Source organism: Prionailurus viverrinus, chromosome B3, assembly GCF_022837055.1.
Source record: "Prionailurus viverrinus isolate Anna chromosome B3, UM_Priviv_1.0, whole genome shotgun sequence".
In the NCBI taxonomy this organism is placed as follows: domain Eukaryota; kingdom Metazoa; phylum Chordata; class Mammalia; order Carnivora; family Felidae; genus Prionailurus; species Prionailurus viverrinus.
In genome coordinates, this window is record NC_062566.1 from 75014667 (window position 1) to 75038078 (window position 23412).

At 36.6% G+C, this 23412-nt stretch overlaps 1 protein-coding gene across 3 annotated transcripts in view; it reads right to left on the reverse strand.

Annotated features, from left to right (window-relative positions):
- The window catches only part of PRKD1 (protein kinase D1), a 332982-nt gene that overhangs the window by 22000 nt on the left and 287570 nt on the right, over nucleotides 1-23412 (reverse strand). For all 3 annotated transcript variants that reach the window (XM_047863002.1, XM_047863000.1, XM_047863001.1), the window contains 4 exons: nucleotides 22839-22911; nucleotides 20401-20507; nucleotides 1237-1398; nucleotides 584-682 (listed from right to left, as the gene is read on the reverse strand). In XM_047863002.1, the coding sequence (XP_047718958.1) occupies nucleotides 584-682; nucleotides 1237-1398; nucleotides 20401-20507; nucleotides 22839-22911 (441 nt within the window). The remainder of the gene's footprint in view (nucleotides 1-583; nucleotides 683-1236; nucleotides 1399-20400; nucleotides 20508-22838; nucleotides 22912-23412) is intronic.

The window sequence follows — 23412 nt, forward strand, 5'->3', positions numbered from 1 at the left end:
AAGAAAGAAAGAAAGGTTGAGGGATAAGCACAGAGGCTTGCCATGTTACCTACAATACTCCTCCAAACTAACTCTGTGTGGGAACCTAGACAGGACGTGAAGATGTCAAGGAAGCAAGGCGGACAGCCGCCTTAGCGGCTTAGTCAGGTCAGTTCAGAGACTTAGGTCAGTTCAGTCATGATTCCATGGGAAGATATGCAGTTGCTTTCCATCCTCAGAGCTGAGGGAAAGCAGAGTCTTTTGCCCTGGTCCCTGAGAACAACACTAAACTTAAATGTCCCCGGGACTCCAGTGTTCTCCCTCTCGGGCCTGTGCTTTCCACACAGGACTGCCAGCATGCCAGGATCGGGGTACAACAGAAGGTAACAGAGCCCACTGAGAAGGCTCCTGTGTTGGCTAAGGCAGGCTGAACTAAGAAGCCAGAGGGACAAAACTGAAGTCCCGAAAATATAACCAGGAAACAAGTGGATGAACACGAACAGGTAAAACTTGAAACAAATAAAGGTTTTGAGGATGAAAGGTGGCAGAATCCCACCGGGGAGCCAGAGCTGCTGGCTTTGCTGGGAGAGGCTTTTATACTCGCCTGGGGGAAAGGATCGGCCGAGGCTAGCAACACGTTTTCTGGTTTGAGGTCACAGTGAACGATATTTTTAAAGTGAAGATGCCGCAAAGCCACAAGTATCTGTAAAGAAGAAAGTCACCACAATGATTTTATTTTGGTCTATTAGTTCATTTCAAAATGTTTTCGACTAGGACATAAACTGGAAGGGCCATGAGAAAACTCACAATGAACACTTAAGCTTCTTTACACGCACGGCACTGAAATGAGCTATATTAACAGCAGGTTTCTAAGGAAACGTCAGTGGAAAAAGTAGCATATGATGGTATTGATACAGCATTCAACACAGGTTCAGATAACAGTTGTCAATAATATCTTCCAGGGATACCCGTTCTTGAATGTTTTCAAAGAACCAGGACTCAGTCACTGTGCAATTTAAAATTTCACGAGGACTTTTAATATGTGGGCCTGCATACACATTATTCACTTGGGATACTGGACTCTGGAGACCACAGATACAAACGAAATAATACTATAAGCCCCTGCAACCTTTTTGAGTGTAATTCAGACTTTGCACATAGAGACTAAACAAGGCTAGGAAGCTGCAGTTAAGCAGTGATAACATTTGATATTGAACATTATCTTTTTTTTTTTTCTGACTCTAATTGATTTCTTACCTGAGTAATTAAAAACTTCGTTATGTGTTCTGGCAACCTGCCCTTTTCACTTGACAAGATCATCTCCAGCATGTCTCCATGGAGTTTTTCCATAACAACAAACACTCTTTCAGGCGTCTCAAACATACACTCCAAATTTACAACACCAGGGTGATGAAGGTTCTATTAAAGATAAATAAAGCACTTGAAGAAAATGAGTTTTTTGATACTGTTTGGCAAGCTCACTGATTATATAAAACTGTTCAAGCTTAAAGCTATGGAGAAACCCCACACTTCAGATTCTTAACATTTCTAAATTCCACATGTGCTGCCTTATATTTTTGAAATTCTAATGTCTCCAAAAAATATATCATTACTTTCTATGCATAGTGAAATTATTTTTTCTATGCTGGAAAACCTAAGTTCCAACACTGTGAATTGCTAATTAGGTTTTAATTAGAATACCATATTGAGAAATCTGTAATTTCTTAGGATCATCTCCAATATTAAGCACACCATACTAAATAAGCATACCGGGCCGTCTCTACACACTCGGGAGAAAGTGAGCGTAGACAAGATGAAATCTATACTTGTGGTGCATCTGACGGCACTGATGAAGCATAGTAGTCAAAACCTTTTGGAATTGCTCTGCTACTGGAGGCTGCAGTAGTTTGCTACCAAAGCTCTTACACAGAGTTTAGGTTGCCAGGAAAACAGCAAAAAAAAAAACAAAAAACAAAACTTTTGAGCGCATTTTTGTTCAGTGCACCATGAGGCTTCTGTGGTGGTCCTGCATTGTTCTCAAGCACTGAACAAATATTTCCACAATAAAGCAATGACTAATGACAGGCTGCATTTGGCCTGACATGATTTTTTTTAAATTAATTTATTTATTTTGAGAGAGACAGAGAGAGTGTGAGTAGGGGAGAAGCAGAGAGAGAGGGAGAATCCCAAGTAGGTTCTACACTGACAACCGGACTCTGGGCTCGAACTCACAAAACTGTGAGATCTTGACCTGATCTGAAATTAAGAGTGGGATACTTAACCGAATGAGCTGCTCCGGCACTTGACATGTTAATTGTCACAAAGGTCAGGTAAAATTACTCTTAACATTAGATGAACCCTTGTGATGATGCTTGAGTCTGAATGTTGCTGTGGTATCATCAACCAAGCCTTTGATCATCTAATCTTTATTTTGTTTTTTTCCTGTGCACAACAACAAATGCTAACATTAAAAGAACTACTATATATTCCACTTATATTTCTTTTATATTTTTTAATACTTATTTATTTTTGAGAGAGAGAGAGAGAGACAGAGGGAGAGAGGGAGAGAGGGAGAGACAGGGTGCAAGCAGGGGAGGGGCAGAGAGAGAGGGAGACACAGAATCCAAAGCAGGCTCCAGGCTCTGAGCTGTCAGCACAGAGCCTGACATGGGGCTCAAACTCACGAACCATGAGCTCATGACCTGTAACAAATTCAGAGGCTTAACCAACTGAGCTACCCAGGCACCCTCCACTTATATTTCAATGATAAACAGAAAAAAAAATCATCAGGGAGCCTGGGTGGCTCAGTTGGCTAGGAGTCTGACTCTTGATTTCGGCTCAGGTCACAATCTCACATTTCATGAGTTCGAACCCCATGCCCTGTGTTGGGTCCTGCACTGAGAGTATAGAGCCTGCTTGGGATTTTCTCTCTCTGTCTCTGTCTCTGCCCCTCCCCTGCTCTTTCTCTCTCTCTCTCTCTTTCTCAATAAATAAATAAACTTAAAAAAATGAACTTTAAAAAAAAAAAAGAAGAAGAAATCATCATGAACACAAACTACCTAAAGAAGAATCAGGGACTAACTTAAATGTGCTAATAGCTGTGAACAGAAAAAAAAAAAAAAAAAGCTTTATTTTAGAAAAGAAATTTTTAGCTATAAAAGTGTATATATAAAATGAAAATTTCACAAATGACTGGAAACCTGAGGTGGCTCAGTATTCAGACTTCACAGATGGATATGGGGAGGTGAGCAGCAGAATGGGCCGCAGGAGAGAGTGCACCGTAGAGTGCAACCTTCCACCCGATGGTTAAGGGATGCCTGGCATTAACTGCATACGGAGCCAGGCCACGGCTGGCAGAAGCTCCCATGATGATATCCTGTCTCTCAGGATGCCTTTCTCCTACTTTGGCCATTTTGATCTCTGCCTCAGATCTCTGATGGGTCTTTTTGGTTCCGATGCCTTGGTGCCCAATCACATACCATCAATGCGATCACGGAATAGTAAGTTTCTGGATGTGGTCCGAGCAGATGTCTACACATCTACCCCAAAGCCTTTCACCTCCAGAGTTCTGGGGTCATTGTTCTTAAAACTGTCACATGGTTAGCTGGTCATATCTGGCTACTTCAGGATAGACCAAGCCTCCAGAAACATTCTCTCCTGGTCAGAGCTGAAGCACATGGACAGTGTGGGATTAACTGAGCTCACACTGTCACTACTATTACTTTATTTGTCCCTACTGCCTACAAATAAGACCAGATGGTTGCTGGGCTTTCAGCATTATGGGAGTGCCAGATCCTTAGGTGGGAGACTCCAGATAAAAAATGCATGAATGTGTTTGATATGCAGTATGGAAAACCAGCAATGGCACTGCTCATTCCCGAACCTGCACGTAGCCTGTCACATTGTCTTGCCATCCCCCTTCCTGAGAGAGGAGCCACACTGAAAGGAAAGACCAGCACCTGGGTCTCCAGGCATCTCAGCTGTCCTGCTTTAAATCAGTGATGACAGGAAAGGCTTTAAGAATGACGTGAGTCCTGCCTGAATTATGACCCTCCTGGAACAAGTCCACCATAAGATGTGCTAAGTGTACCTTCTTTGAGTATTTTCTAAACTCTTTTTTCTTAAAAAAAAAAAAAAAACAAAACAAAAAACCAAAACACAATATTTATTTGAGAGAGAGAGGAAGAGAGAGAATCCCATGCAAACTCTGAGCTGTCAGCACAGAGCCCCACGTGCAGGGTTCAGTCCCACCAACCATGACATCATGACCTGAACCAATACCAAAAGTTGGACGCTTAGCCGACTGAGCCACCTAGGCACCCCTGAACTGATTTCTATTTAATCTAACTTCAAACATTTACGCAGTGTTCTGGAGCATTTGGCTTTCTTCAATGATCAAGGCCTACTGACTGGGTGGGGAGGAAGAACAATGAATAGGAAAGCAGGAGACTGACAGAAACAGGTAGCAGCAAGGCAGGGGGTCTCCCATGTGTAGACACAGGAGAAACTGTTGTGTGAAGAAGATAAAGATTAAAGGGGGCTCAGGAAGGGCAGGGGAGAACAGAAGTGGTGTTGTAGTGGCTCAGCCTGCTGCTTCTGTTTACCCTGGTTTGGACTGTGGAGGGTGAGGGAGAAGAGGGAATCAGAAAATGGCCAGGAAACTCTCCTGCCTAAAGTAGCCAAATATATATGCAGTGTTGCTCTTCATGTGCTTCTACTTCTATGTCTCTAAGAGAGGGAGTTCTTAGAAATACTAAAGTCCTTCATTCAGCCATTCTTTTTTCCTTTTCCCTCTTCTATTACATGACTTAACAAGCCCCCATACGTAGGTGAGGACTTAAATGTGTCTATCTATTTGGTGTACTCCCAGAATGTTCTAGGCCAAAAGTAAGGAATGGATTAATGAAGACTGTTCACTGTCAACTATCTTATGCCATGTTCACTGTAAACTCTGAAAGACTCTAAAATGTCCTCTAATAGCATCTTTATGGAAAGGATAAGAGAAAATTTTGCTATTTTTACTAAAGGACTTTGAATAGAGTTAGGTATACAGATTTTAAAAAGTTCAATAAAAGCGCTGAATTGTAAGTCGTGTATACACAACTGGGAAAAAGCAATGTTTTAGAAAAGTTTAGACTAATAGGTTTGTTGTACTTGGCCCTTGCTCTTTTATAAAAACCCTTATGCTTTATAGATTTGTTAAAGAATACCCTCAGTGGTAGCTGAAAAATCTTTCCAAGAGCAAAATGACTTTTTCTTTTTTCTGCAAAGACAATATACAATAAGTTGATATTTTTAAAGTTTTTCATATGTAGCTGAGACAAGGCCATCATAGATGCTTACTCGTGAGCTGTAATTTTTGCATTGAACCAAATGACCAAAGTTGTTTTTCTATTTGACAGTAACAGAAGAAAAGAGAATAGAAAGAGTCATGCCTTATTTATCCAAATTCTCTATACTATACTGATAATTATTTCTTTAGCCTAGAAAGATAATAATATTTGGAGAGTGGAAATAAAACAAATTCAAGCCATTATTTTCTATTACCATTTATAATTCATATTGTCTTTTTAATTACTGAAGAGTAACTCTAAGTTTCAACCCAAGTGGTCCATATGACTTGCTCACAATTTTACTTTTCTGTATAAAATATGAAATAACTTTTCAACTTTTCCTACTAATGTACAAAGTAACCAAATTAACTTAGAAGTGGCTTGATGATTTTAACACTAACCATGGCATACTAGTATTCAGAAAGAATTTTGCTAACTTCTCAGGCCTACCTCAAGAATTCAGATAATAAATTTCATGGCAGAGTAAGCTACTACTGGACTCTCTGACCATCTGTTTGTTGCATTTAAGTAATTTAATTTTCAGGAAATGAAACATTTGGTCAAGTACAGGAAAGAATAGTGTCCATTCACACTTAACAGATTGATGACATATCCATGGGGTGAATATAAATTATTTTGAAGTCTGGAGGAAATACCATTTGGAGATCAAGACAAAAATCTTCCTGATTCAAGTTGCCTAGAGAATTCTTATGTAATCAATGGAAACTAGTCACTAAAAGCAGAAGCTTTCATAAAAATTATGATATTTTATCTAAAAGAAAGGAAATAAAAATTTAACTAACATTTTTAGTGTGTGTATACATTCTATTTTAGGTTACACTTTTCAGATTCAAGTTCAACAATATTTCATTGGTACTTATATTCTTTACTTCCAATTAAAATATTCATTTCATATATTTAGCTGTGATTAGTTAAAGATGTCATGTTTTCCCCTTGTTTATTCTACCTTTAGGATTATTATACTCAAACATATGAGAGGTGGGAAAGAGGAGAATTAGAATCAACACATCTTTTTAACAGGTTGTTTAAGAGGAATACAGCCTGAATATGGGGACTTCTGACTAGTTTTCTATCAAATACCTAAATGTTTTAGTTCAAAATGAGACAGAAAGAAATAAACTTAACAGTGATAAGTCCAAGGTCTAAATTCTAAATGGCATGCAGAGCGGAAGGAAGAATATTTCATTACACAGCACTGTTCATGGAGACATAAGGTAACTTTCTCAGAGGTAAAGCACTGTGGCAATGACTTTGTTGATCCTCATTACTGCCCACTTGCCAGTGTTGAGAAAAGAGGACATCTTATCCATTTTCCAATCACATTCTCTTACAATTTATGCTTCATTTAATGCCTCTAGAAATCACAATCACCTGATACCTTATAAAAGGGAAATAGCATGTAATTCCCTGAGAGAGGCTAAAAAAGTCAATGTAGAAACCAGGTGATTATAAGAAGACTCGGTAAAGATAATACCAAAATTGGTAAGAGAAGCTAAGCTATCTCTCATAAATTCCAGAACCTATCCAACTGTCTTTTAGGTATGTCGACTTAAATGAAAGATGTTCAACAAGAGAATCAGTGTCTTTCCACCCAAACTTAGTCTTCTGGTGGTGTTTCCTCTCTTGGTAAATGGCCAACCATCTGGGTCAGAAGCCTGAGAGTCATCCTTAACATTCTCTTCCCCCTCACTTCCAATGACCAGTTTTAGAGCTCATCTCCTTAATTCCTCTTACATTGATGCCTCACCTTCATCATCACCATTAATGCCTTGGTTTGAGCCTTATCTCTCTTGTAGGGATGGGCCACAGCCTCCCAACTGATCTCCTGGTCTTAGGTCTTGTTCTCCGCCAGCCCACTCCTGGAGCTAAGATCAGGAGTGCAACACTTAACTGACTGAGCCACTCAGAAGCCCCTAGTGCACTCCTCAAAGGGCTGCCACTGTGATTCTGAACATTCCATCTTGCTTCTAGCTCATAAGGGAATCACCACCAGCTTTAGGAGATGTACCCTTTAGCGCAGCCCATGGGACCCTTTACCATCAGCTACTTCTCTTCCTCCTATCCAAGCATTTCCCCAGCTTCTTTTCTTCTTCCCTATATATCTACCCTTCTCTCTAGTCACAGTAATTATTTTCAGAACAAGTACCCCTCTCTCTCTCCCTTTTACACTTTCATACACACTTTCTCTCAGCCTGAATCAGACCATTTTGTCTGATATGAATATTCAACTATTAGGCAGCTTTCATTGACTCCCACCGTCTGACTTTGATGTCTCTGCAACCCTCTTCCTTCAATCCTTGTTAAATTCTCTTTCATAACAGTTAACATATCATACCTAGTTATTGATGGACCTATGTGTCTTACCTGTAAGACTATAAACTCCATAACGCCTGCATTTTATCAATTTTACACCTAGTCCATGTAAGCTTAGTGCCTGGTATATATTAAATGTCCAGCACAAATTTGTAAATTTGATTGAAAGATGAACAGTTCCTGTATCTCCTTACTTTTCAGTACATGGGTAACATTCTTTAAGATTTAAGTGATTTTATTGAAGAGATGATGATACATGCCTGACATATTTAGCTAGCACATTTTGCATCAAATAGACTATATGTTGATATTCTCTCTTCACATAAAAATACAGTACATGAATTTTTCATTGTGAGTTCACTTGAATCTGCTAATGAGCAATGTCAGGTTTCTGACGATGGCGACTATCATTATAAATAATGATTTTTATGATAAACACCAATAATACAGTTGTGAATATCAGAGATGTCACCAATGGTAAGAGTTGGAAAATGATATCCTAAAGTCTCGAGGGAATGACAGACATCCTGGTGGTTTCTAAGCACCAGTCCTTCAAAATATATAAGTTTTGGCCACTGCTCTGGTAAATATTTCAACATATTTGAAAGGAAGAAACAAAATTTTAATGCTATTTAGGTGATTTGTATTTACTTTATATCTAGCTCTCAATAAGGAAGTTTTCATAGTATCAGCTCATTCTCAAAGGCAAGAGTCACCAGCAAGAAACAAGTTAAAGCAGCAGCAGCTGAAGGCCACCGTCAGGATACTCCTACATTATCTCTTTCCCTCCATGCCAACCCTCCTTTACATGAATTGTGAAAACCTAATTTCCTAGGATTTCATTATTGTCCCAAGAGTGAGAAATAAAGCAATGAAAATGGGCCATTCAGATAATAAAGGTCACTGTACTTCTAACTTCTAGTGTAGAATAGGCCTCGGGACACCCTTCTCTTTCTTTGTTTTTCCTTTCGCTCAGAGCAGGCACAAACACAAGGAAAGCCTCAAGGCCGCGAGCCTAATTTCAGAGGCACGGTCCCTGGAAACAGACTGCTACAGATTGTATTCCAGGCCTGCACATTCCACTGACTTTCATTCCTTTGTATGTGAAATGGCACAATAATGTGTCTAATTCTGTAATGTAACTAGGGCTTGGTTATTTAATGTATATAAAATACTTAGAATCATGCCTGGTACATAGTAAAGGTTAGCTGATATTGTCATTGGGCACATTTTCTGCCATTTTCACAAGATCTGGGCCACATTTCTCTGTCTAGTTTGATACCTAAAAGTTTACAGTTAGTGGCAGAAAAGAAAATTTCCTTTTGCCTTTCATGTAACAGGGGCTATAGGTTAACCTGAACCTTCTAATTTGTCCTCCCCCATCTTTCTTCTTGCCATATTTTTAGACCCCAGTGATGGCAGAGATGCATCCACTCTGAGGTCAACCATGAGAAGACTTTGTTATACTAGGTGAAAGGCCTTCTAGATGGAGATCACTTGGTTGTGTGTAAATGTATGCCCATTTCATGTTCAGCTGGCCAAAAATCTACAGTTTAAATGGGCTCATATTTTAGTAGTTATCTTTAAGCATTTCTGGCAAATTTAATCTGTAAAATTTTAGAAAGGTACATTGATGACAGTCTAGAACAAAATAAAGCTAACATACACTGTCAGAGGAATAAATGCATGCAATATGACTTTAACAACAAGACCAGATGTAATAATCCATCTTCTTGTAAATAGATACCACTGGCTAACACTTAGATCAATGGGGCCACAATCAAATTTAACCCACTGGACCTTCGGAACTCAGAAACATTCACATAATTTTTGGTAAGAATTGTTCATACCACCCATCAGAACTAGAATGCAACTTACTTTTGTTGTAGCAGTAATTAGCACAGACTGATGCTAGATTAATACAATCCAAAATTTTGTGGGAGAAATGGTAAGCTGAAGTATCTTCATTAACTGCCAAAAACAAAAGATACACCTGTATCTTGCCTGGCTCTCAAGAGAGAAACTTACAGGTGGCCAGCTTGTAATGCACAATTTACTACAACATTTTTCTCATCTTAAATGAGCTTTAAGTCTTGTGGATTCTATTAAGTAGCATTCGCCCAATAAATAAAAAGAAAAGAAAAAGGACTAATTCAATATTTGCATAGCAAGAAAATCAACCGAGTTCTGATGCATGATTTTGTATTTATGTATGTCCATAAACCTGTCTATACTTCTGTCAGTCATTCTTCTCCATCAATTCTGGAAATGCTCCAATCTAGCTTTAGACTCCAGGGTTGCTGCAGACACATGATAAATACAATGTGTCTTCTCCTTTCCATATAAGAAGAGAAGCAGCTAAACGCAGAGAGGAAGGAGAAGTATACAGAAAACAATACTTAAAAAAAAAAAAAAACCTCTCATCATCTTTCATGCCATTTCTAGCCTTTCTTGACTTCCCACCAGATATAAGTAGTATAACGCTATGTGATATTTTCCACTCATCACCAGGAACCCTTCAAATTCAAGGTACATGGAAATTTTTAAAATCCCAATCCAGGTTCCTGAGCCTGTAATTTGGATTGATACACTGAGGTTTTGTTGGAATTAATATTTATATATGGCTGAATTTGATACTGATCTTTGGAGGTGGGGGGTGATTTTTATCAGGAGAACTCAGGAAAGACTCTCACACAGAAAGGATCTTATATGTACTCCCGTACTTAACCCTTAAGCCCCAATTAAGACCACAATTTCAAGTTGACTAGGTAAAAAGAGCCAACACAAAGACTTCAAAGACAGAAAGTTAACAAATGACCAATGCCTTAAAAGAAAACAACAGTGTTTGTAACATTCCACCCATAAAGTATGACCCCCCACCCTTTCTTCCATGCTATTACTCAGTTTGTGTTTAGAGGAAAGGCAGGAATTAAAAGTATGGTTGTTAAAATAGAAAAATTGGAATTTGTAAATCAAGATGTGTTTATTGTATATGATAGCTGAAAATGGCTCAAATATCTGCATTTTTTTTCAACTTGCTATCAAATGCATGGCAATGGAGACACATCTGCAACACTTTTTTTTTTATTTCCTGTTAATCCGGCTAGAAACATGAATGCATAAATCCAATCTAGTCTTGGTGTTAGATTTTAAAGTGTAATTTTTAACAAATCATAACACTGTAGCCCAGCTTCTATATTTAGATGCCAGCACTCCAGAAAGCATAACATTCTCTTATAGCGTTAAATGATCTGTGCAGACACATAACCCTTCTGATGCCTTATATACCAGATAATAGGGAGTGGAGTGAGTATACAGGGTCTACTGAACAGCAACAGAACACAGACACTATTGGCAAACAGGTCAAATGGTGACATTTCACATTTGTGTAAGGTTTCTGTAGCAAAATGTGTTTCATTGATATATTCTCAAAATTAAACAAATTCTTAATCATGGGGCTTTTCAGAATCTTTAATAAATGAAAGACTGTATTCACTTCTAAGATATGGATGATCTGAATATAAGATATCAGACACATATTTTTTAAACTGTCTTAATGAGGGAATCTTTACCCCATCCCCTTCCATGAAGGACCGACTAGTATTCTTCCAAAAATACACTGGGAAACACTGATTTAAAAAACATTTTATATATTATTTAATTTAGTTCCCAAAACATTCCTGCAAAGTAAGCACAGCAAGTCAGATGAATTCGAATTCATAATTAAGGAAATCAATGCTAAAAAAAGATTTACCCCCCCCCCCCGCCCTGCCAAAAAGAGAGAGAGAGAGAGAGAGAGAGAGAGAGAGAGAGAAGAAGGAAGAGTTTTAACTTGGAACCTGACTTTTTGACACTAAGTTTTCATTCTGACTAACTTCTTATTCAACAGGATACCTATTTGGAAAAATCTTTAAGTTCATTTTCTTTTTCTTATAATAGATCTTTGTTTCTTTTTTTCCTCCATGTTAGATATGTATATACATAATCAATGGGCTTCATTTTTCGGAACATGCAGAAGATAACAAGATCATCTCAGAGCTGCAAAACATGTCTTATCTAAAGAAACAATTTCATGAAAATTCTTCATGCAATAAAACAGAAAGAAATAGTTTAAGAAATATAACAAACATATTCAATGAAACAACAGAAGTATAAACTAACCTCTTCCTACACACTAAAAGAAAAGATACTCAAATGTTGCATATTTTTCTCTAGAGAAAGAAAAAAAATGACTCCTTCATGATTTTTTTAAAAACTACCAGTTTGCAAAAATTTTCATTTTTCCCACCCACACTTGGCAATATTATTTTCTGGTTTTCTAGCATGATAATCTTTTCTCCACCTCCTGATCATCCTTCTAGACTAAGGGAACAAAGCCGTTTACTTACACATTGACGTTTTTAGACAAAATGGTAAAGAATGCTTTATTATCTACTGGCATGCTCTGCAATTCTGTATGCCCCTGGTTTCTTCAGTATGGCTAGACAATTTGTTCAATAAATATTCGCTGAGCACCCATCAGGGGCCAGGCATATGTTAAAGTGTGTTCAGCCCCAGTCTAGGCTCTGAGTCAACCATGTTCTTTGTTAGGATGAAATAATGTTTCTAGGTTCTATGTGTAGGGAATTCAACAAGTTACAGGAACTGGTTTCTAGAAGCTAGACTCTATAGCCTAGTTGTGGCAATACTAGTAACACCTAGTAAGTATGACACCTTTACTTACTTATATGCCAGGCACTGCTAAGAGTTTCACAAAATTATCACATCTGAGTCTCACAACATCTCTACAAGGTTTCCTAGGTAAGGAAACTGAGGCTCAAAGAGCTTAATTAATTTATCCAAGTTCCTAAGAACTCTTAAATAAAAAGTCTGAGCTTTGAACCCAGGCATCTGATTCTAGACCTCATGCTCTTTAAACACGATAGTATCCATTACTTGAATACTCTCTGTGGACTCAAATCCATTTAGAACTGGGGTCCTGATGTTCTAACTGGTGTGCTTTCAAGGTCCATGTTACTTCATTCTCCTCAATATGATCTCACAGCCCATCTCAGCATATTGTCTAGATTTCTGAATGTTGCCTGTGGCAAGTCTTCTCATCTCAGTGTCCCCTCTACCTGTTATGACATCCACCATGACAAATTGCCTTGACGATTCTTTAGCTTCCTAACTGGTGGGACTTCCCCTATAGCTCAGTCTATTTCTAAACCCATATACCACCACAGTGTTGTTCGATGTTATCAAATCCTCTCTTGATCTTGAGGTTCCACTGTATTTAAAAGCATCACTCTGATATGTTCTCTGCCTTTCTTTGCACCCAAAGCCCAATTTTTCCCCCAGGATTCAGTTTTTGAGACAGCCTGTAACATCAGGAACAATTAGCAGCTATTCTACAAACTCGTCCTCCTTAACAAATACCACAATTTTCAAACTAGAACTTAAAATTTATCGATTCATACAAAAAGTATTATGACAAAGGCCCTGAGAAAGAGTTTAAGAAAATACAGTATGTGATTTAAGATCATTTTGTCAAAAGTTAATCGGTTACTTATAAAGTCTTTACTACCATGCTAGGCATTGTGGAAGCTGAAAACAAGGTGTTGCTGAGACCTTCAAATTCGTTTATGATCTAATTATTACATAAGAAGTATTCAATAAATGTTACTACTATATATGAAGACTAGAAACCATAGATAAACAGGAAATATGGAAAACAGCACAAGACTGGGAGATCTGGAAGGTCAATCAAACATGGATAAACCAAGTAAACCAGGATGGGCATCCAGCCTTGGAATTAAAAGCTGAGCAATGGCCAGAGGTTAAGAGTAATGATGACAACAATAATTCAAAGAGGAATGAAAGGTTCAGTTGAATAGGAGTGATAAGGTACAGCATGATCACCTACGATGTAAAAAAAACAGGAAAAATAGATTTGATGAAATAAGAAAACTACTAAGCTAGGGAGGGATAGGATGGAAACCACTAAAGACTCATCCAGTTGGGGTCTTCAGATGAACCAGAGAAAAGGCAGGGCCAGCAGATGATGATGGAGTGGGATTGGGGGATGGGGAACCAAGCTATCAGAATATCACCTGTTGCAGTAATCAAGGGATGAATTTAAAAGCTTGGTCTAGACTAGTGCCAACGGAAATGTTAAGGATGAAGTTAGGGCAAATGTGTAGAAAGAAAGACGAGGAACAGGGGCACTTCGTCACTAGCAGTTGAAAGGAGCAAATAGCCTCTAACAAGGTTTTCTTGTCATCAAACTTTTTTCTCTATAATATGCCATCCCCAAATGTTATTTTGAGCATAACTTAAAAAAACAAAAACAAAAACATTTCAAGCAGAATAAAATCCAATCAACCTGGCACAATATGTAAGGTTCTCTATGAACTCACACGAAATCCATTTCCTGGTCTTACTGCACACTCTGACTCATAACAGCAGTCTCCTAAGTAGTTATACTCTTGTGGAACAGAAAGATTTTTAAGAGATATGGGAACAGAGCATAATTTTAAGAAAATCTGTTTTGTTTATATCTGTATCCCTGCTGCCTGGAACATGGTGGGCCCTCAGTTATATATGAGGAATGAATGAATGAATCATACCAGTCCACAAATTATCTTCTAATACAGACCTGAGAATAGCCATATAGCTTTTAAATTCTCTATTGCGGTTTCTTTTCATAAAAATTTTTCTCCCTTACAATGGATACTTCTCACTAACTCCAAATAGGAAGAAAAATCCTCAGGGAGAAAAGTAGAGTATTGGTCTTAAGTGGCTGACACTAACATGGAAATCAATACTTCTGTAACTTAATTTCTAATTCACACTTTCACCAAAATTCAAGAAGATTTAATGGATTTATTAATGGAGAGGGGACTGAAATGAATTTCTGAAGATAAATCACCATTTTTGTTTGTTTTCTCTTACAAAGTGGCTCCTACAGTTAAAAAAAAAAGAAAACTATTGCTGAATTCTAACTCAAACACTAAGTAATAAACACCCACCAACTTATGAACTGAATTAAAAAATTAATCTCAATAAATAGTATATTTTTAGTAACACTTTATTTTTTATTTAAGAAGTACTGATAAAATTTTACAGAATAAAGCTTTTACTAATAATTATAACTTAATCAAAAAGTATGTTTTAAACACCTAAAGTGTGGTAATCAAGAAATTTTAAATATATACTTATGTTTATTGTAAATAATTATGAAAAGAAACCAACAAAAGACTTCCAGGTATAAAAACACATTACAATGGAATATAATTTTGTGGGAAAAGTGAAATATAGGCAAAGGAAACAAGGAATGTTGTGAGTTATACTATTGTTAAAGAAATGCACATTCACATATTTTTTAAATGGATGGTAAAGAATATCAAATGTCTATGACATTTAGATTCTAATGCATACATTTAAAGGAGTTCTATAATAGGTTTATTTTTAAATATTGATACTTTAATATAGTACAAAATTAAAACTCTTTAAAATATGACAAAATAGTTCTAGCTGTCATCTTAAAAATACACAAACAGTTACAAAGTTTTTCTTTTAGAATTATTTTTGAGATACATGATGAAAAATGTTTGAAGGCCACTCTTCCAAAATGATCTAAATTTTTCTACTCATTTGTCATAGAATATTTATTTTACTAAGGTAGCCCCTCAGCCTAATAGCCCTTTCTAGCATTTCTCTGGGTATAAAAACCTATGAATCTTTCAAGATTTCATCAATGCTATATTTCTCTTGGAAGCTCTCCCTGATTCCAACATTCTGGTGTCATAATCCGTGATTTCTTTCACTATATTTCCACAGCTAACACAATTTGCAGTTACTTGTACCTGACTGCCCAAATAGAAGTCAGAATGAAACTTGGTAGGTTTCATTCATTTTTACATGGGCCAGAAGCTGAGTAACTTGCTTTGTATAAAGGAAGTATTTCACAGTTATTGCTGATGGACTTAATATTTTTATTAATTGAAGAAAAGGGTTCTTGCCTTAGAACCTGGAAGAATGAATAAGGTTTAAGCGTTTGGTTTTAGGCTGGTTGGTTTGGGGTGAGACCAGCCCAAAGTGGAGATGTCCTAAGGTCAAAGGTCTGAGACTCAAGTGCCTGTGGAAGATCAGAACTCAAAAGATCAATTAAGGAATGACCTGGGAAGGGATGACAGAGGACTCCCTTAAAGTGGATGACCTCACTTCAGGAATGAGTCCCATATTAGTATGGGCCATTTAGATGAAAGAAAGGAGAAGTTCAGGAAGACAAGTTGGAAGGACTAGCAGGGAAAGAGAAACAGGATCTGATAAGTGCAGGGGGGAGTGAGGACAGAGATTTGAAAAAGGAACAAATGATCAATGCCCTGCAAGGACTGAGATAAAGACTGAAAAACAGCCAAAGGGTGATAGGCAGGCAGAGGAAGAAAACAAGGGGATGGCAAAGGGCCTTGCATTTTCTTTAAGAAAGGCAGGGAAACCAAAGACAAGGAAATCTATGAACAAGAATGAAAAGAATAGAGCACAAATCTAACAGAGCTGCCATACCAAAGGGAGAGTTGGATGCAGCTGTGCAAGGCAGCCCAGACAAATCCCAACCACACTTGGCTGTTGCTGTTGTTTTGTTCTGAAATTAAGAGACACATGAATGAGAAGAGGAGTGCCTCCCAATAGAGAAACCAGAATAATGGAGGTAATTTTGGAGGTTAGTGCAAGGGATATATTTAACTTATGGCCTGTAAAATTCTTTTGTATTTTTTCTGTATTATGTATTCTATATTTTTAAATTGCAAAATGCTTTCACACCTTGTATCATAAACAGAAGTGCCTGTGTTTTAATTTTGACTGAACAAATCTGTGTTAATAAAGTACACTAAATATATATCATACCAATATCATTTACTGTAGGTTTTTTAAGTTTCTAAGTTTTCTTAAGATAAAGTTTCATCTCCTTGTAAAGGTCAGTTTTCTGTGATATTCCTAATCATTAAACAACAATTTTTTTGTTCTTTTTTGTTGTCATGAATAGGAAAAAATAATTTCAAATTTTCCATGTTTTTTTTTTAAATCAAGATACAACTTTTAAAATAATAATATAAGTAGGATCCCTTGGGGATTTTATGAAATGTTTAACATCTACGTTAATTAACATTGTTCTGAAACACAGTAATAATAATGAAGTATTTACATCTAATGAAAGCAGAGCTCTTCTAAATGATATAAGTAAGGGATAATAACTATGCCATAAGATTCAGACTTGCCTCAATTTTTCAACTATTTAAAGATATCTGAAGAGCTTAATTTTCTAACAACTGAATCAGATTTTGGAAAGCCTTCACCTAGGTTATACAGAAAGGAGAAAAGGGAGAAAGAAAGAATTCTTTCACATATTCCATAGTTACACAACTTTGAAGTCTTCTATAAGCTAAGGAGCTTTTTTACAAACCACAGAAACAAATTAGCATTTGACCAGAGGACTAGGAGAGCTGCATGGGCAGGAATTTCTGCCATCAGTCACTTTAGTCAACATGGCCACTTCTGGAGAATCAGGAGGAGGGGACAGGGCAGAACTTGTGAACTCCAGGTACAACCACAAACGAGGAGACTCCAGCTTTTGTAAGTAGGGAACCACAAGGCAGAGGATATCAAATGCTTCCAGGAATCACTTTTATATCCAGAGGGATAGAATTCTGTTCCATAAGGTTAGTAGAAGAAAACCTTTCTCACCATCCAGTTGACTTTGATCATGGCACTTTGTCTGAACGTATCAGTTAGTGAGTCAGAATTCTAACCCCCACCCTCTATCCCCATTACTGCTTTGTTTTTTCAGGTCCAAAAAGATGAATTCTAACTTTTAATAAAAATATAAAATGAGGCAATGAGGGCTTTCAGAGAACTAACCACATTAACCATAGTTAATCTTTCTTAACTAACCAATTAAACATTAATAGCAAATGCGGACCATATTCCTGCTACCTAGTGGGATATTATGTATGCCATCTTATGTGACAGCATGGTGTTTCTGTACAATTTTATTCAACAAATATTTGCTAAACACGTAATGTGCACCAGGAAAAAATTCTTGTGTTTGGGATACATCAGTAAGTGAAACCATGATATCTGCCCTCCAGATGTGCACATTCTAGTGAAGGGGCTGGGGTAAGAAACACACAACAAATACAACAAATGAAATTCTGTAACAGACCAGAAGGCAATTAAGTGCTATGGAAGAAAAAAAAAAACATATATCAGAGTTAAGGGTGGTACAGGGGTATGGATGTGAGGGGGTTTGAGTGGACTGTATTTTTAAATAAGGTGAGAGTGGCATTTATATATCAATGATATGAACTTAAACATCATTGTCTCTGGATATTGAATTATAATCTTTCTGGGAAGCTGATAAATTTGACAATTGGTAAAAAGGTTCAAACTTTTTTTTTTCATTTTTTTCAGTTGGGAGATAGGAGGAGTTCCCTATTTTTGATGAACAAATTTTGAACCAATTGGCAACTTTATGATAAAGTACAAACTACTGAATCCAGTATGTGCATATAATTAAGCCAAACCTTAATAAGACGCATAGTACATGCTATGTGGTTGAAAATTCAACACATAAATATGCTGCAAACATCTGACTGATGGAAGGCATAGCCGAGTGATTCAAACTAAGACTCATGACAAAAAGGATCTGTGTGTCTCTGCCTCCACTGTAACCACTGGACACGGAACAGTACTTAGTTCGTGATATGTGTACTCAATCAATACAAGTTTGATGAAAAATGTGAAGACTGGTTAGGGCCAGTGGGGAGGAGTGATAAGCAATGAGCATTTCTGAGATTTCAGGCCATAATATGAGAACTGTTCCAACTCTTCATGTACTCAAGGGGCAGAATTTGACTTTCAACCTAACCAAACTTTTTTTTTTTTTTTTAAGAAACCCATAACGAAAATGTTGTCAAAGCCTGTTTATTGCAACTGAGTTATTGATTGCATCCACTCTTTTAGAAGAGGAAATGGGAGGCAGTTTATGCTCAGGTGTATTTTATTTTTCTACCTTACTATAGAATCAGCAGCTGATAACATACAGACATGCTCAGGAGAGCCAATTATAGGTTCTAGACACAGAAAATCAGACATTCAACATTGATCTAGTCACTCTCTGCCACTGCCATAAAATGTAGAGTGACAGAGCCATGTTAACCAAGAAACTTCCCTCATGTCTGGTAAGGAAGGATAAATGTCTCTGTACACACGCCAGTCTGGATGTTGGCCTGTTGCAAAGGATCTGCCTTCAGGACACCATGTGGGAGTGGAGACGGGGACGGCAGGGGCCAGGGTTGGCAAGATGTCATTGACTAACTTTTCAGACGTCACTTACAGCTCAATGTTGCCAAGTTAAGAATTTTCTAAAAAAATCTTTTTCGGTAACTGATTAGCAAACGCCAAGCTATGAATCTATGAATTGGCATCTTCAGAGCCGTGGTTATCATCTTCCCCATGAAAACAGAGAACACTGTGGTAGTTCTCTGTGTTACATAGTTGTTCAGAAGCACAAAAACACCATCTTTAGAAATTCTTAGTCCCAGAAAAGTCTATGTTATTTTTCTATGTATAGCAAGCATTATTTTTGGTTGTCCATGCACATGAACTCCTTTAGGGCGGAAGTTGCATTTTCTTCAACTTTTTATTGATGAAACTCAATAAAGTGCAGTTAAATGAAACAAGTGAAGAAATGCAATATGTTTCGCTTTGTTAGTGATGTTCAAATGAAAATTATTCAATAAAGCTATGAATTAGAAATTATGACCAGCTTGCACAACAAGTAGAGAATTATGGTGGTTATATAAAAAAATGGCCATTTATCAATGGCCTAATTGTCTAGACTGAATAGCTAGGTTGACCACATTTAGCAAACAGTTGCTCAATTTCCTTTTAGTCTGTGGAAAAAGTTTTAACAGTTACAAAAAATTGTATATACCACATAATATGTCTGACTAACATATTCTGGCTTGAAAAGGGATTGGGGTGCCTGGGTGGCTCAGTTGGTTAAGTGTCCAACTTCGGCTCAGGTCATGATCTTGCAGTTCATGAGTTCGAGCCCCATGTTGGACTCTGTGCTGACAGCTCAGAGCCTGGAGCCTGCTTTTGATTCTGTAACTCCCTCTCTCTCTGCCCCTCCCCTGCTTGCATGCTCTCTCTCTGTCTCTTTCTTTCAAAAATAAACAAACATTAAAAAAAAAAAAAGTAAAAGGGATGACTGTTAATGAAAGGAGTTAAGGAACATGCTCAATATTAAGGGAAAGGCTTACTTTGAGAGACAAAGAGGACATTAACAATACCAAGATGATCTGAATCTCAGGCATACATTACTCATTTACTTGATATGCTGACATTTACATACTCAATTCATATAATTATCACAGCATAAAGGTGGAATGTTTATGAAGACAAGGTCATTTACAATGTGAAACAAAATGGTCTCAGCATGTCCACAATGAGCAAATGCTGAAACATTACCCATTTAATGAGCATTAATAATGTATTAAAATCCAGAATTAGGTACATAAAAAAGAACAAATGTTGCCCAGACTCAGGAAAGATACTACACAGGTAGTAGTTCGATGCTTGATCTGCCTTTCCAGTTATTTTAAAGTGTTCCCAAAAATCTACGCCACAGATATTTGGATAACTTTTCTTTGTTTTGAAGAAGTTGGAGGAATATTTTAGAGCCTCTAAAAGAAAAGCAAAGAAGTACCTGTAGAATTGCAACCTCATTACGAAGCTGGCTTTCTTGTTTGGTTGGAAATCTTAATTTGTCAATGATTTTAATAGCTACGTCTCTTCCTGTTTTACGATGTTTTCCTTTAAAATGAAAAGGGGAAATATTAGCATAATGTTACTAAATATCATATATATTAAAGAACACCAGAATTTATAAAGATAATTTTAAGAATTACAAAAATGTTTCACTGAATAAATTAACATTTCTAATGAGCACCAACTTATATCCATCAAGATTTCATTTCTTGGCTCCAGTATTCTGAATCAAATATGTACTATAAAATCAGCCACAATTTAGAACACAAAAGTGGAACATTAAAAGCTATACCTATCAACAGCCTGATATTTTCTCACAAAAATATGTGTTTTAGAAACAGGATATTGAACTACTTAATATGGACAATATTATACCACCAGCAAAATGCTCTCCTTAAGAAAGTATAATTTTAAAGTGCTGGTAAACTAATGCACATTAAAATGGAAAGAATAAAAAGTCTTGGCTCTCACTTACTAGCTTTGTGACCTTGAGAAATAATTTAAACTTTCTGAGTTTTTGGTTCCTCATCTTCAATGGTAGGGCTGTTCTGAGCATTAGATGAAATAAGATATGTAAGGTACACACAGTACCCAGGTAATTGTACACACTCACCTTCACCATCACCATCATCATCACCATCATCACATGACAGGCCTTTTCCATACATTACATCCCATTTAATTCTCACAACAAACCTTATAGGGAATCTATAGGGCACCCTCAAGCTCTTCACTTCTATACTACTATATTGTAGTAGATACAGAATACAGTAGTAGTAAATAAATATGAACATGAAAACAGGAAGTCGACCTAATTACTCAAGTTTTTTCACATACAAACTAAACTGAGATTCAATTGTTCCAACATTTGTTGTAAATCTGGTGTTCCTCCCCACTCTACCCCACTCTCTTCCCGTTGACTCCTTTCAGACTGCTTCCCTTCACTACCAGATTCTCTTATTTTCATATTCTCTGCTTCCCTAACACCACTGATTCTTTGACGCACTGTGATCTCTACTCCAACTCAGCCATTTTACTTTCTACAATCTTCAAGGTCAGAGCCTTTTTTGTCTCCACTCCTCTGCTGCTATAGTACTTGACCTTTCTTCTGATAGCTGTTCTCATCTGCTTCATCCCCTGTGCGTCTAGGCTTAACTTTTCAGTTTCTTTGTGGAGGCCTCTTCCTGGGCCTGCTCTTTTAGTGTTGGGTATTACAAATTATCTGGTCTCCCTAACTTCATTTCTTACCCCTACACTATGTGCAGTTGTACATATTTATTATGCTCTACTTGCAAGACTTTTTCTTTTTTGTAAGCAATTATTACAATGTAGAGCAATACTCTGTGTAGTACTGTTACACTGTTGTGCAGCAACAAAAAGCACAATGGCTGCTGACTTATGGTAGGTTTTCCATTAAAAAAATCATTTGAGCATTTTTTAAGAATCAAAATCACTTTTTTTCTTTTCTTTTCTTTCTTTCTTTTTTTAAGTAAACTGCATGTCCAACGTGGGGCTCAAACTCATGACCACAAGATTAAGAGTCACATGCTCTATGCCCTGAGCCAGCCAAGCACCTCTAAAATTACTTTTTAGAACAGAATATAACTTAATCAGTTTTTAACTGAAAAAGCATAATATTATACTACCATAAATAATATTGAGTGAGACACTGTGATAATTTCAGAGCACTCCCACCTCACAAAAAAGATGATTTTTTAACTGATTATATCCAGGACAGGAAGTTATGATGGCATTTTATAGGGCTGGTAAAACATTAATGTTAAATGTTTCTTAAAGCCTTTTAGAATATAACTGAACTGGCTAGAATCTAGAACAGCAAAGGTTAAAGTAATAAATTCACCAAATAGCTTGACAATAAGAAAAAGGTAAAAATATAGTCTTTCATTTCAAAAATGTTAAAAATGATAACCTTAATGAATACGTACATTGTCAAGAATATTAGAATTAAAAAATTATTTTATCTAGTTACACGAATGGATTTCTGTAGAGTTCTCATCTAATATGCTAAAAGGAAATACTAAATAGTAATTAGTTTATAAATTATAACTTCCATGATTCTCAATATTTTGTCTAAATAAACCAACATCTACCCAGTATTATAGATAGTTTGTCAATATGTAAGCAAAAGAAGTGTTTTAGGAGTAGAAAAATTTCTCTTAGAAGACAAAAATACCCATTTTTCCCAATAGTGACTATCTTGGGAAATTTTGAAAAAGGTAAAACACAGAGATAGATATACACACAAACATATATATACACACAGTGTTGTCTGTTATGTTTTTATTGGAGATACTGTTATTCTACATAAAGTAGCTAAAACTCCAAGTTAATAAAAATACTAGTGAACTAACCTACCTCCGTAAACAATTCCAAATTGCCCAGAACCCAGTACTTCATCAGGAAAAATTTGATATACTGTGCTGATGTCCTATAGGCACAAGCCCAATGAAAAACAAACATGAAGCAGTACAAAGCATTAGTCCTGATAAGTTATATAAGTCTATCATATATATCACGAATACTATTAAATATTTTAACATAAACAATGAGATTGTAGGTGCTAGATGAACTCTACAGTATCACTGAGTATTCAAAGCACGCTCTACAATTAACTGAATTGTAATGTTTTTTGAAAACTGTTTGGCTCTTTAATTCCTTAAATTCTTCCTCATATAACTTAACATGTACTTAACAGATCCAGACAAACATATAAGTACAGACATACCAATAATTCAGTTTCCTCAACAAAGCATTTAATTAAATTTCTATCAAATATATAAAATAAAATTTTCATATGTACAGACATGTTAAAAAAAAGAAAACTATTCGGCTCTTAAGCAGCATATGTTTTTCTCATGTTCAGTCAAATATGTTTTTACAGAGAAATAAGACTTAAAACTATACTATGCTACTTATTGTAAGTATTCAA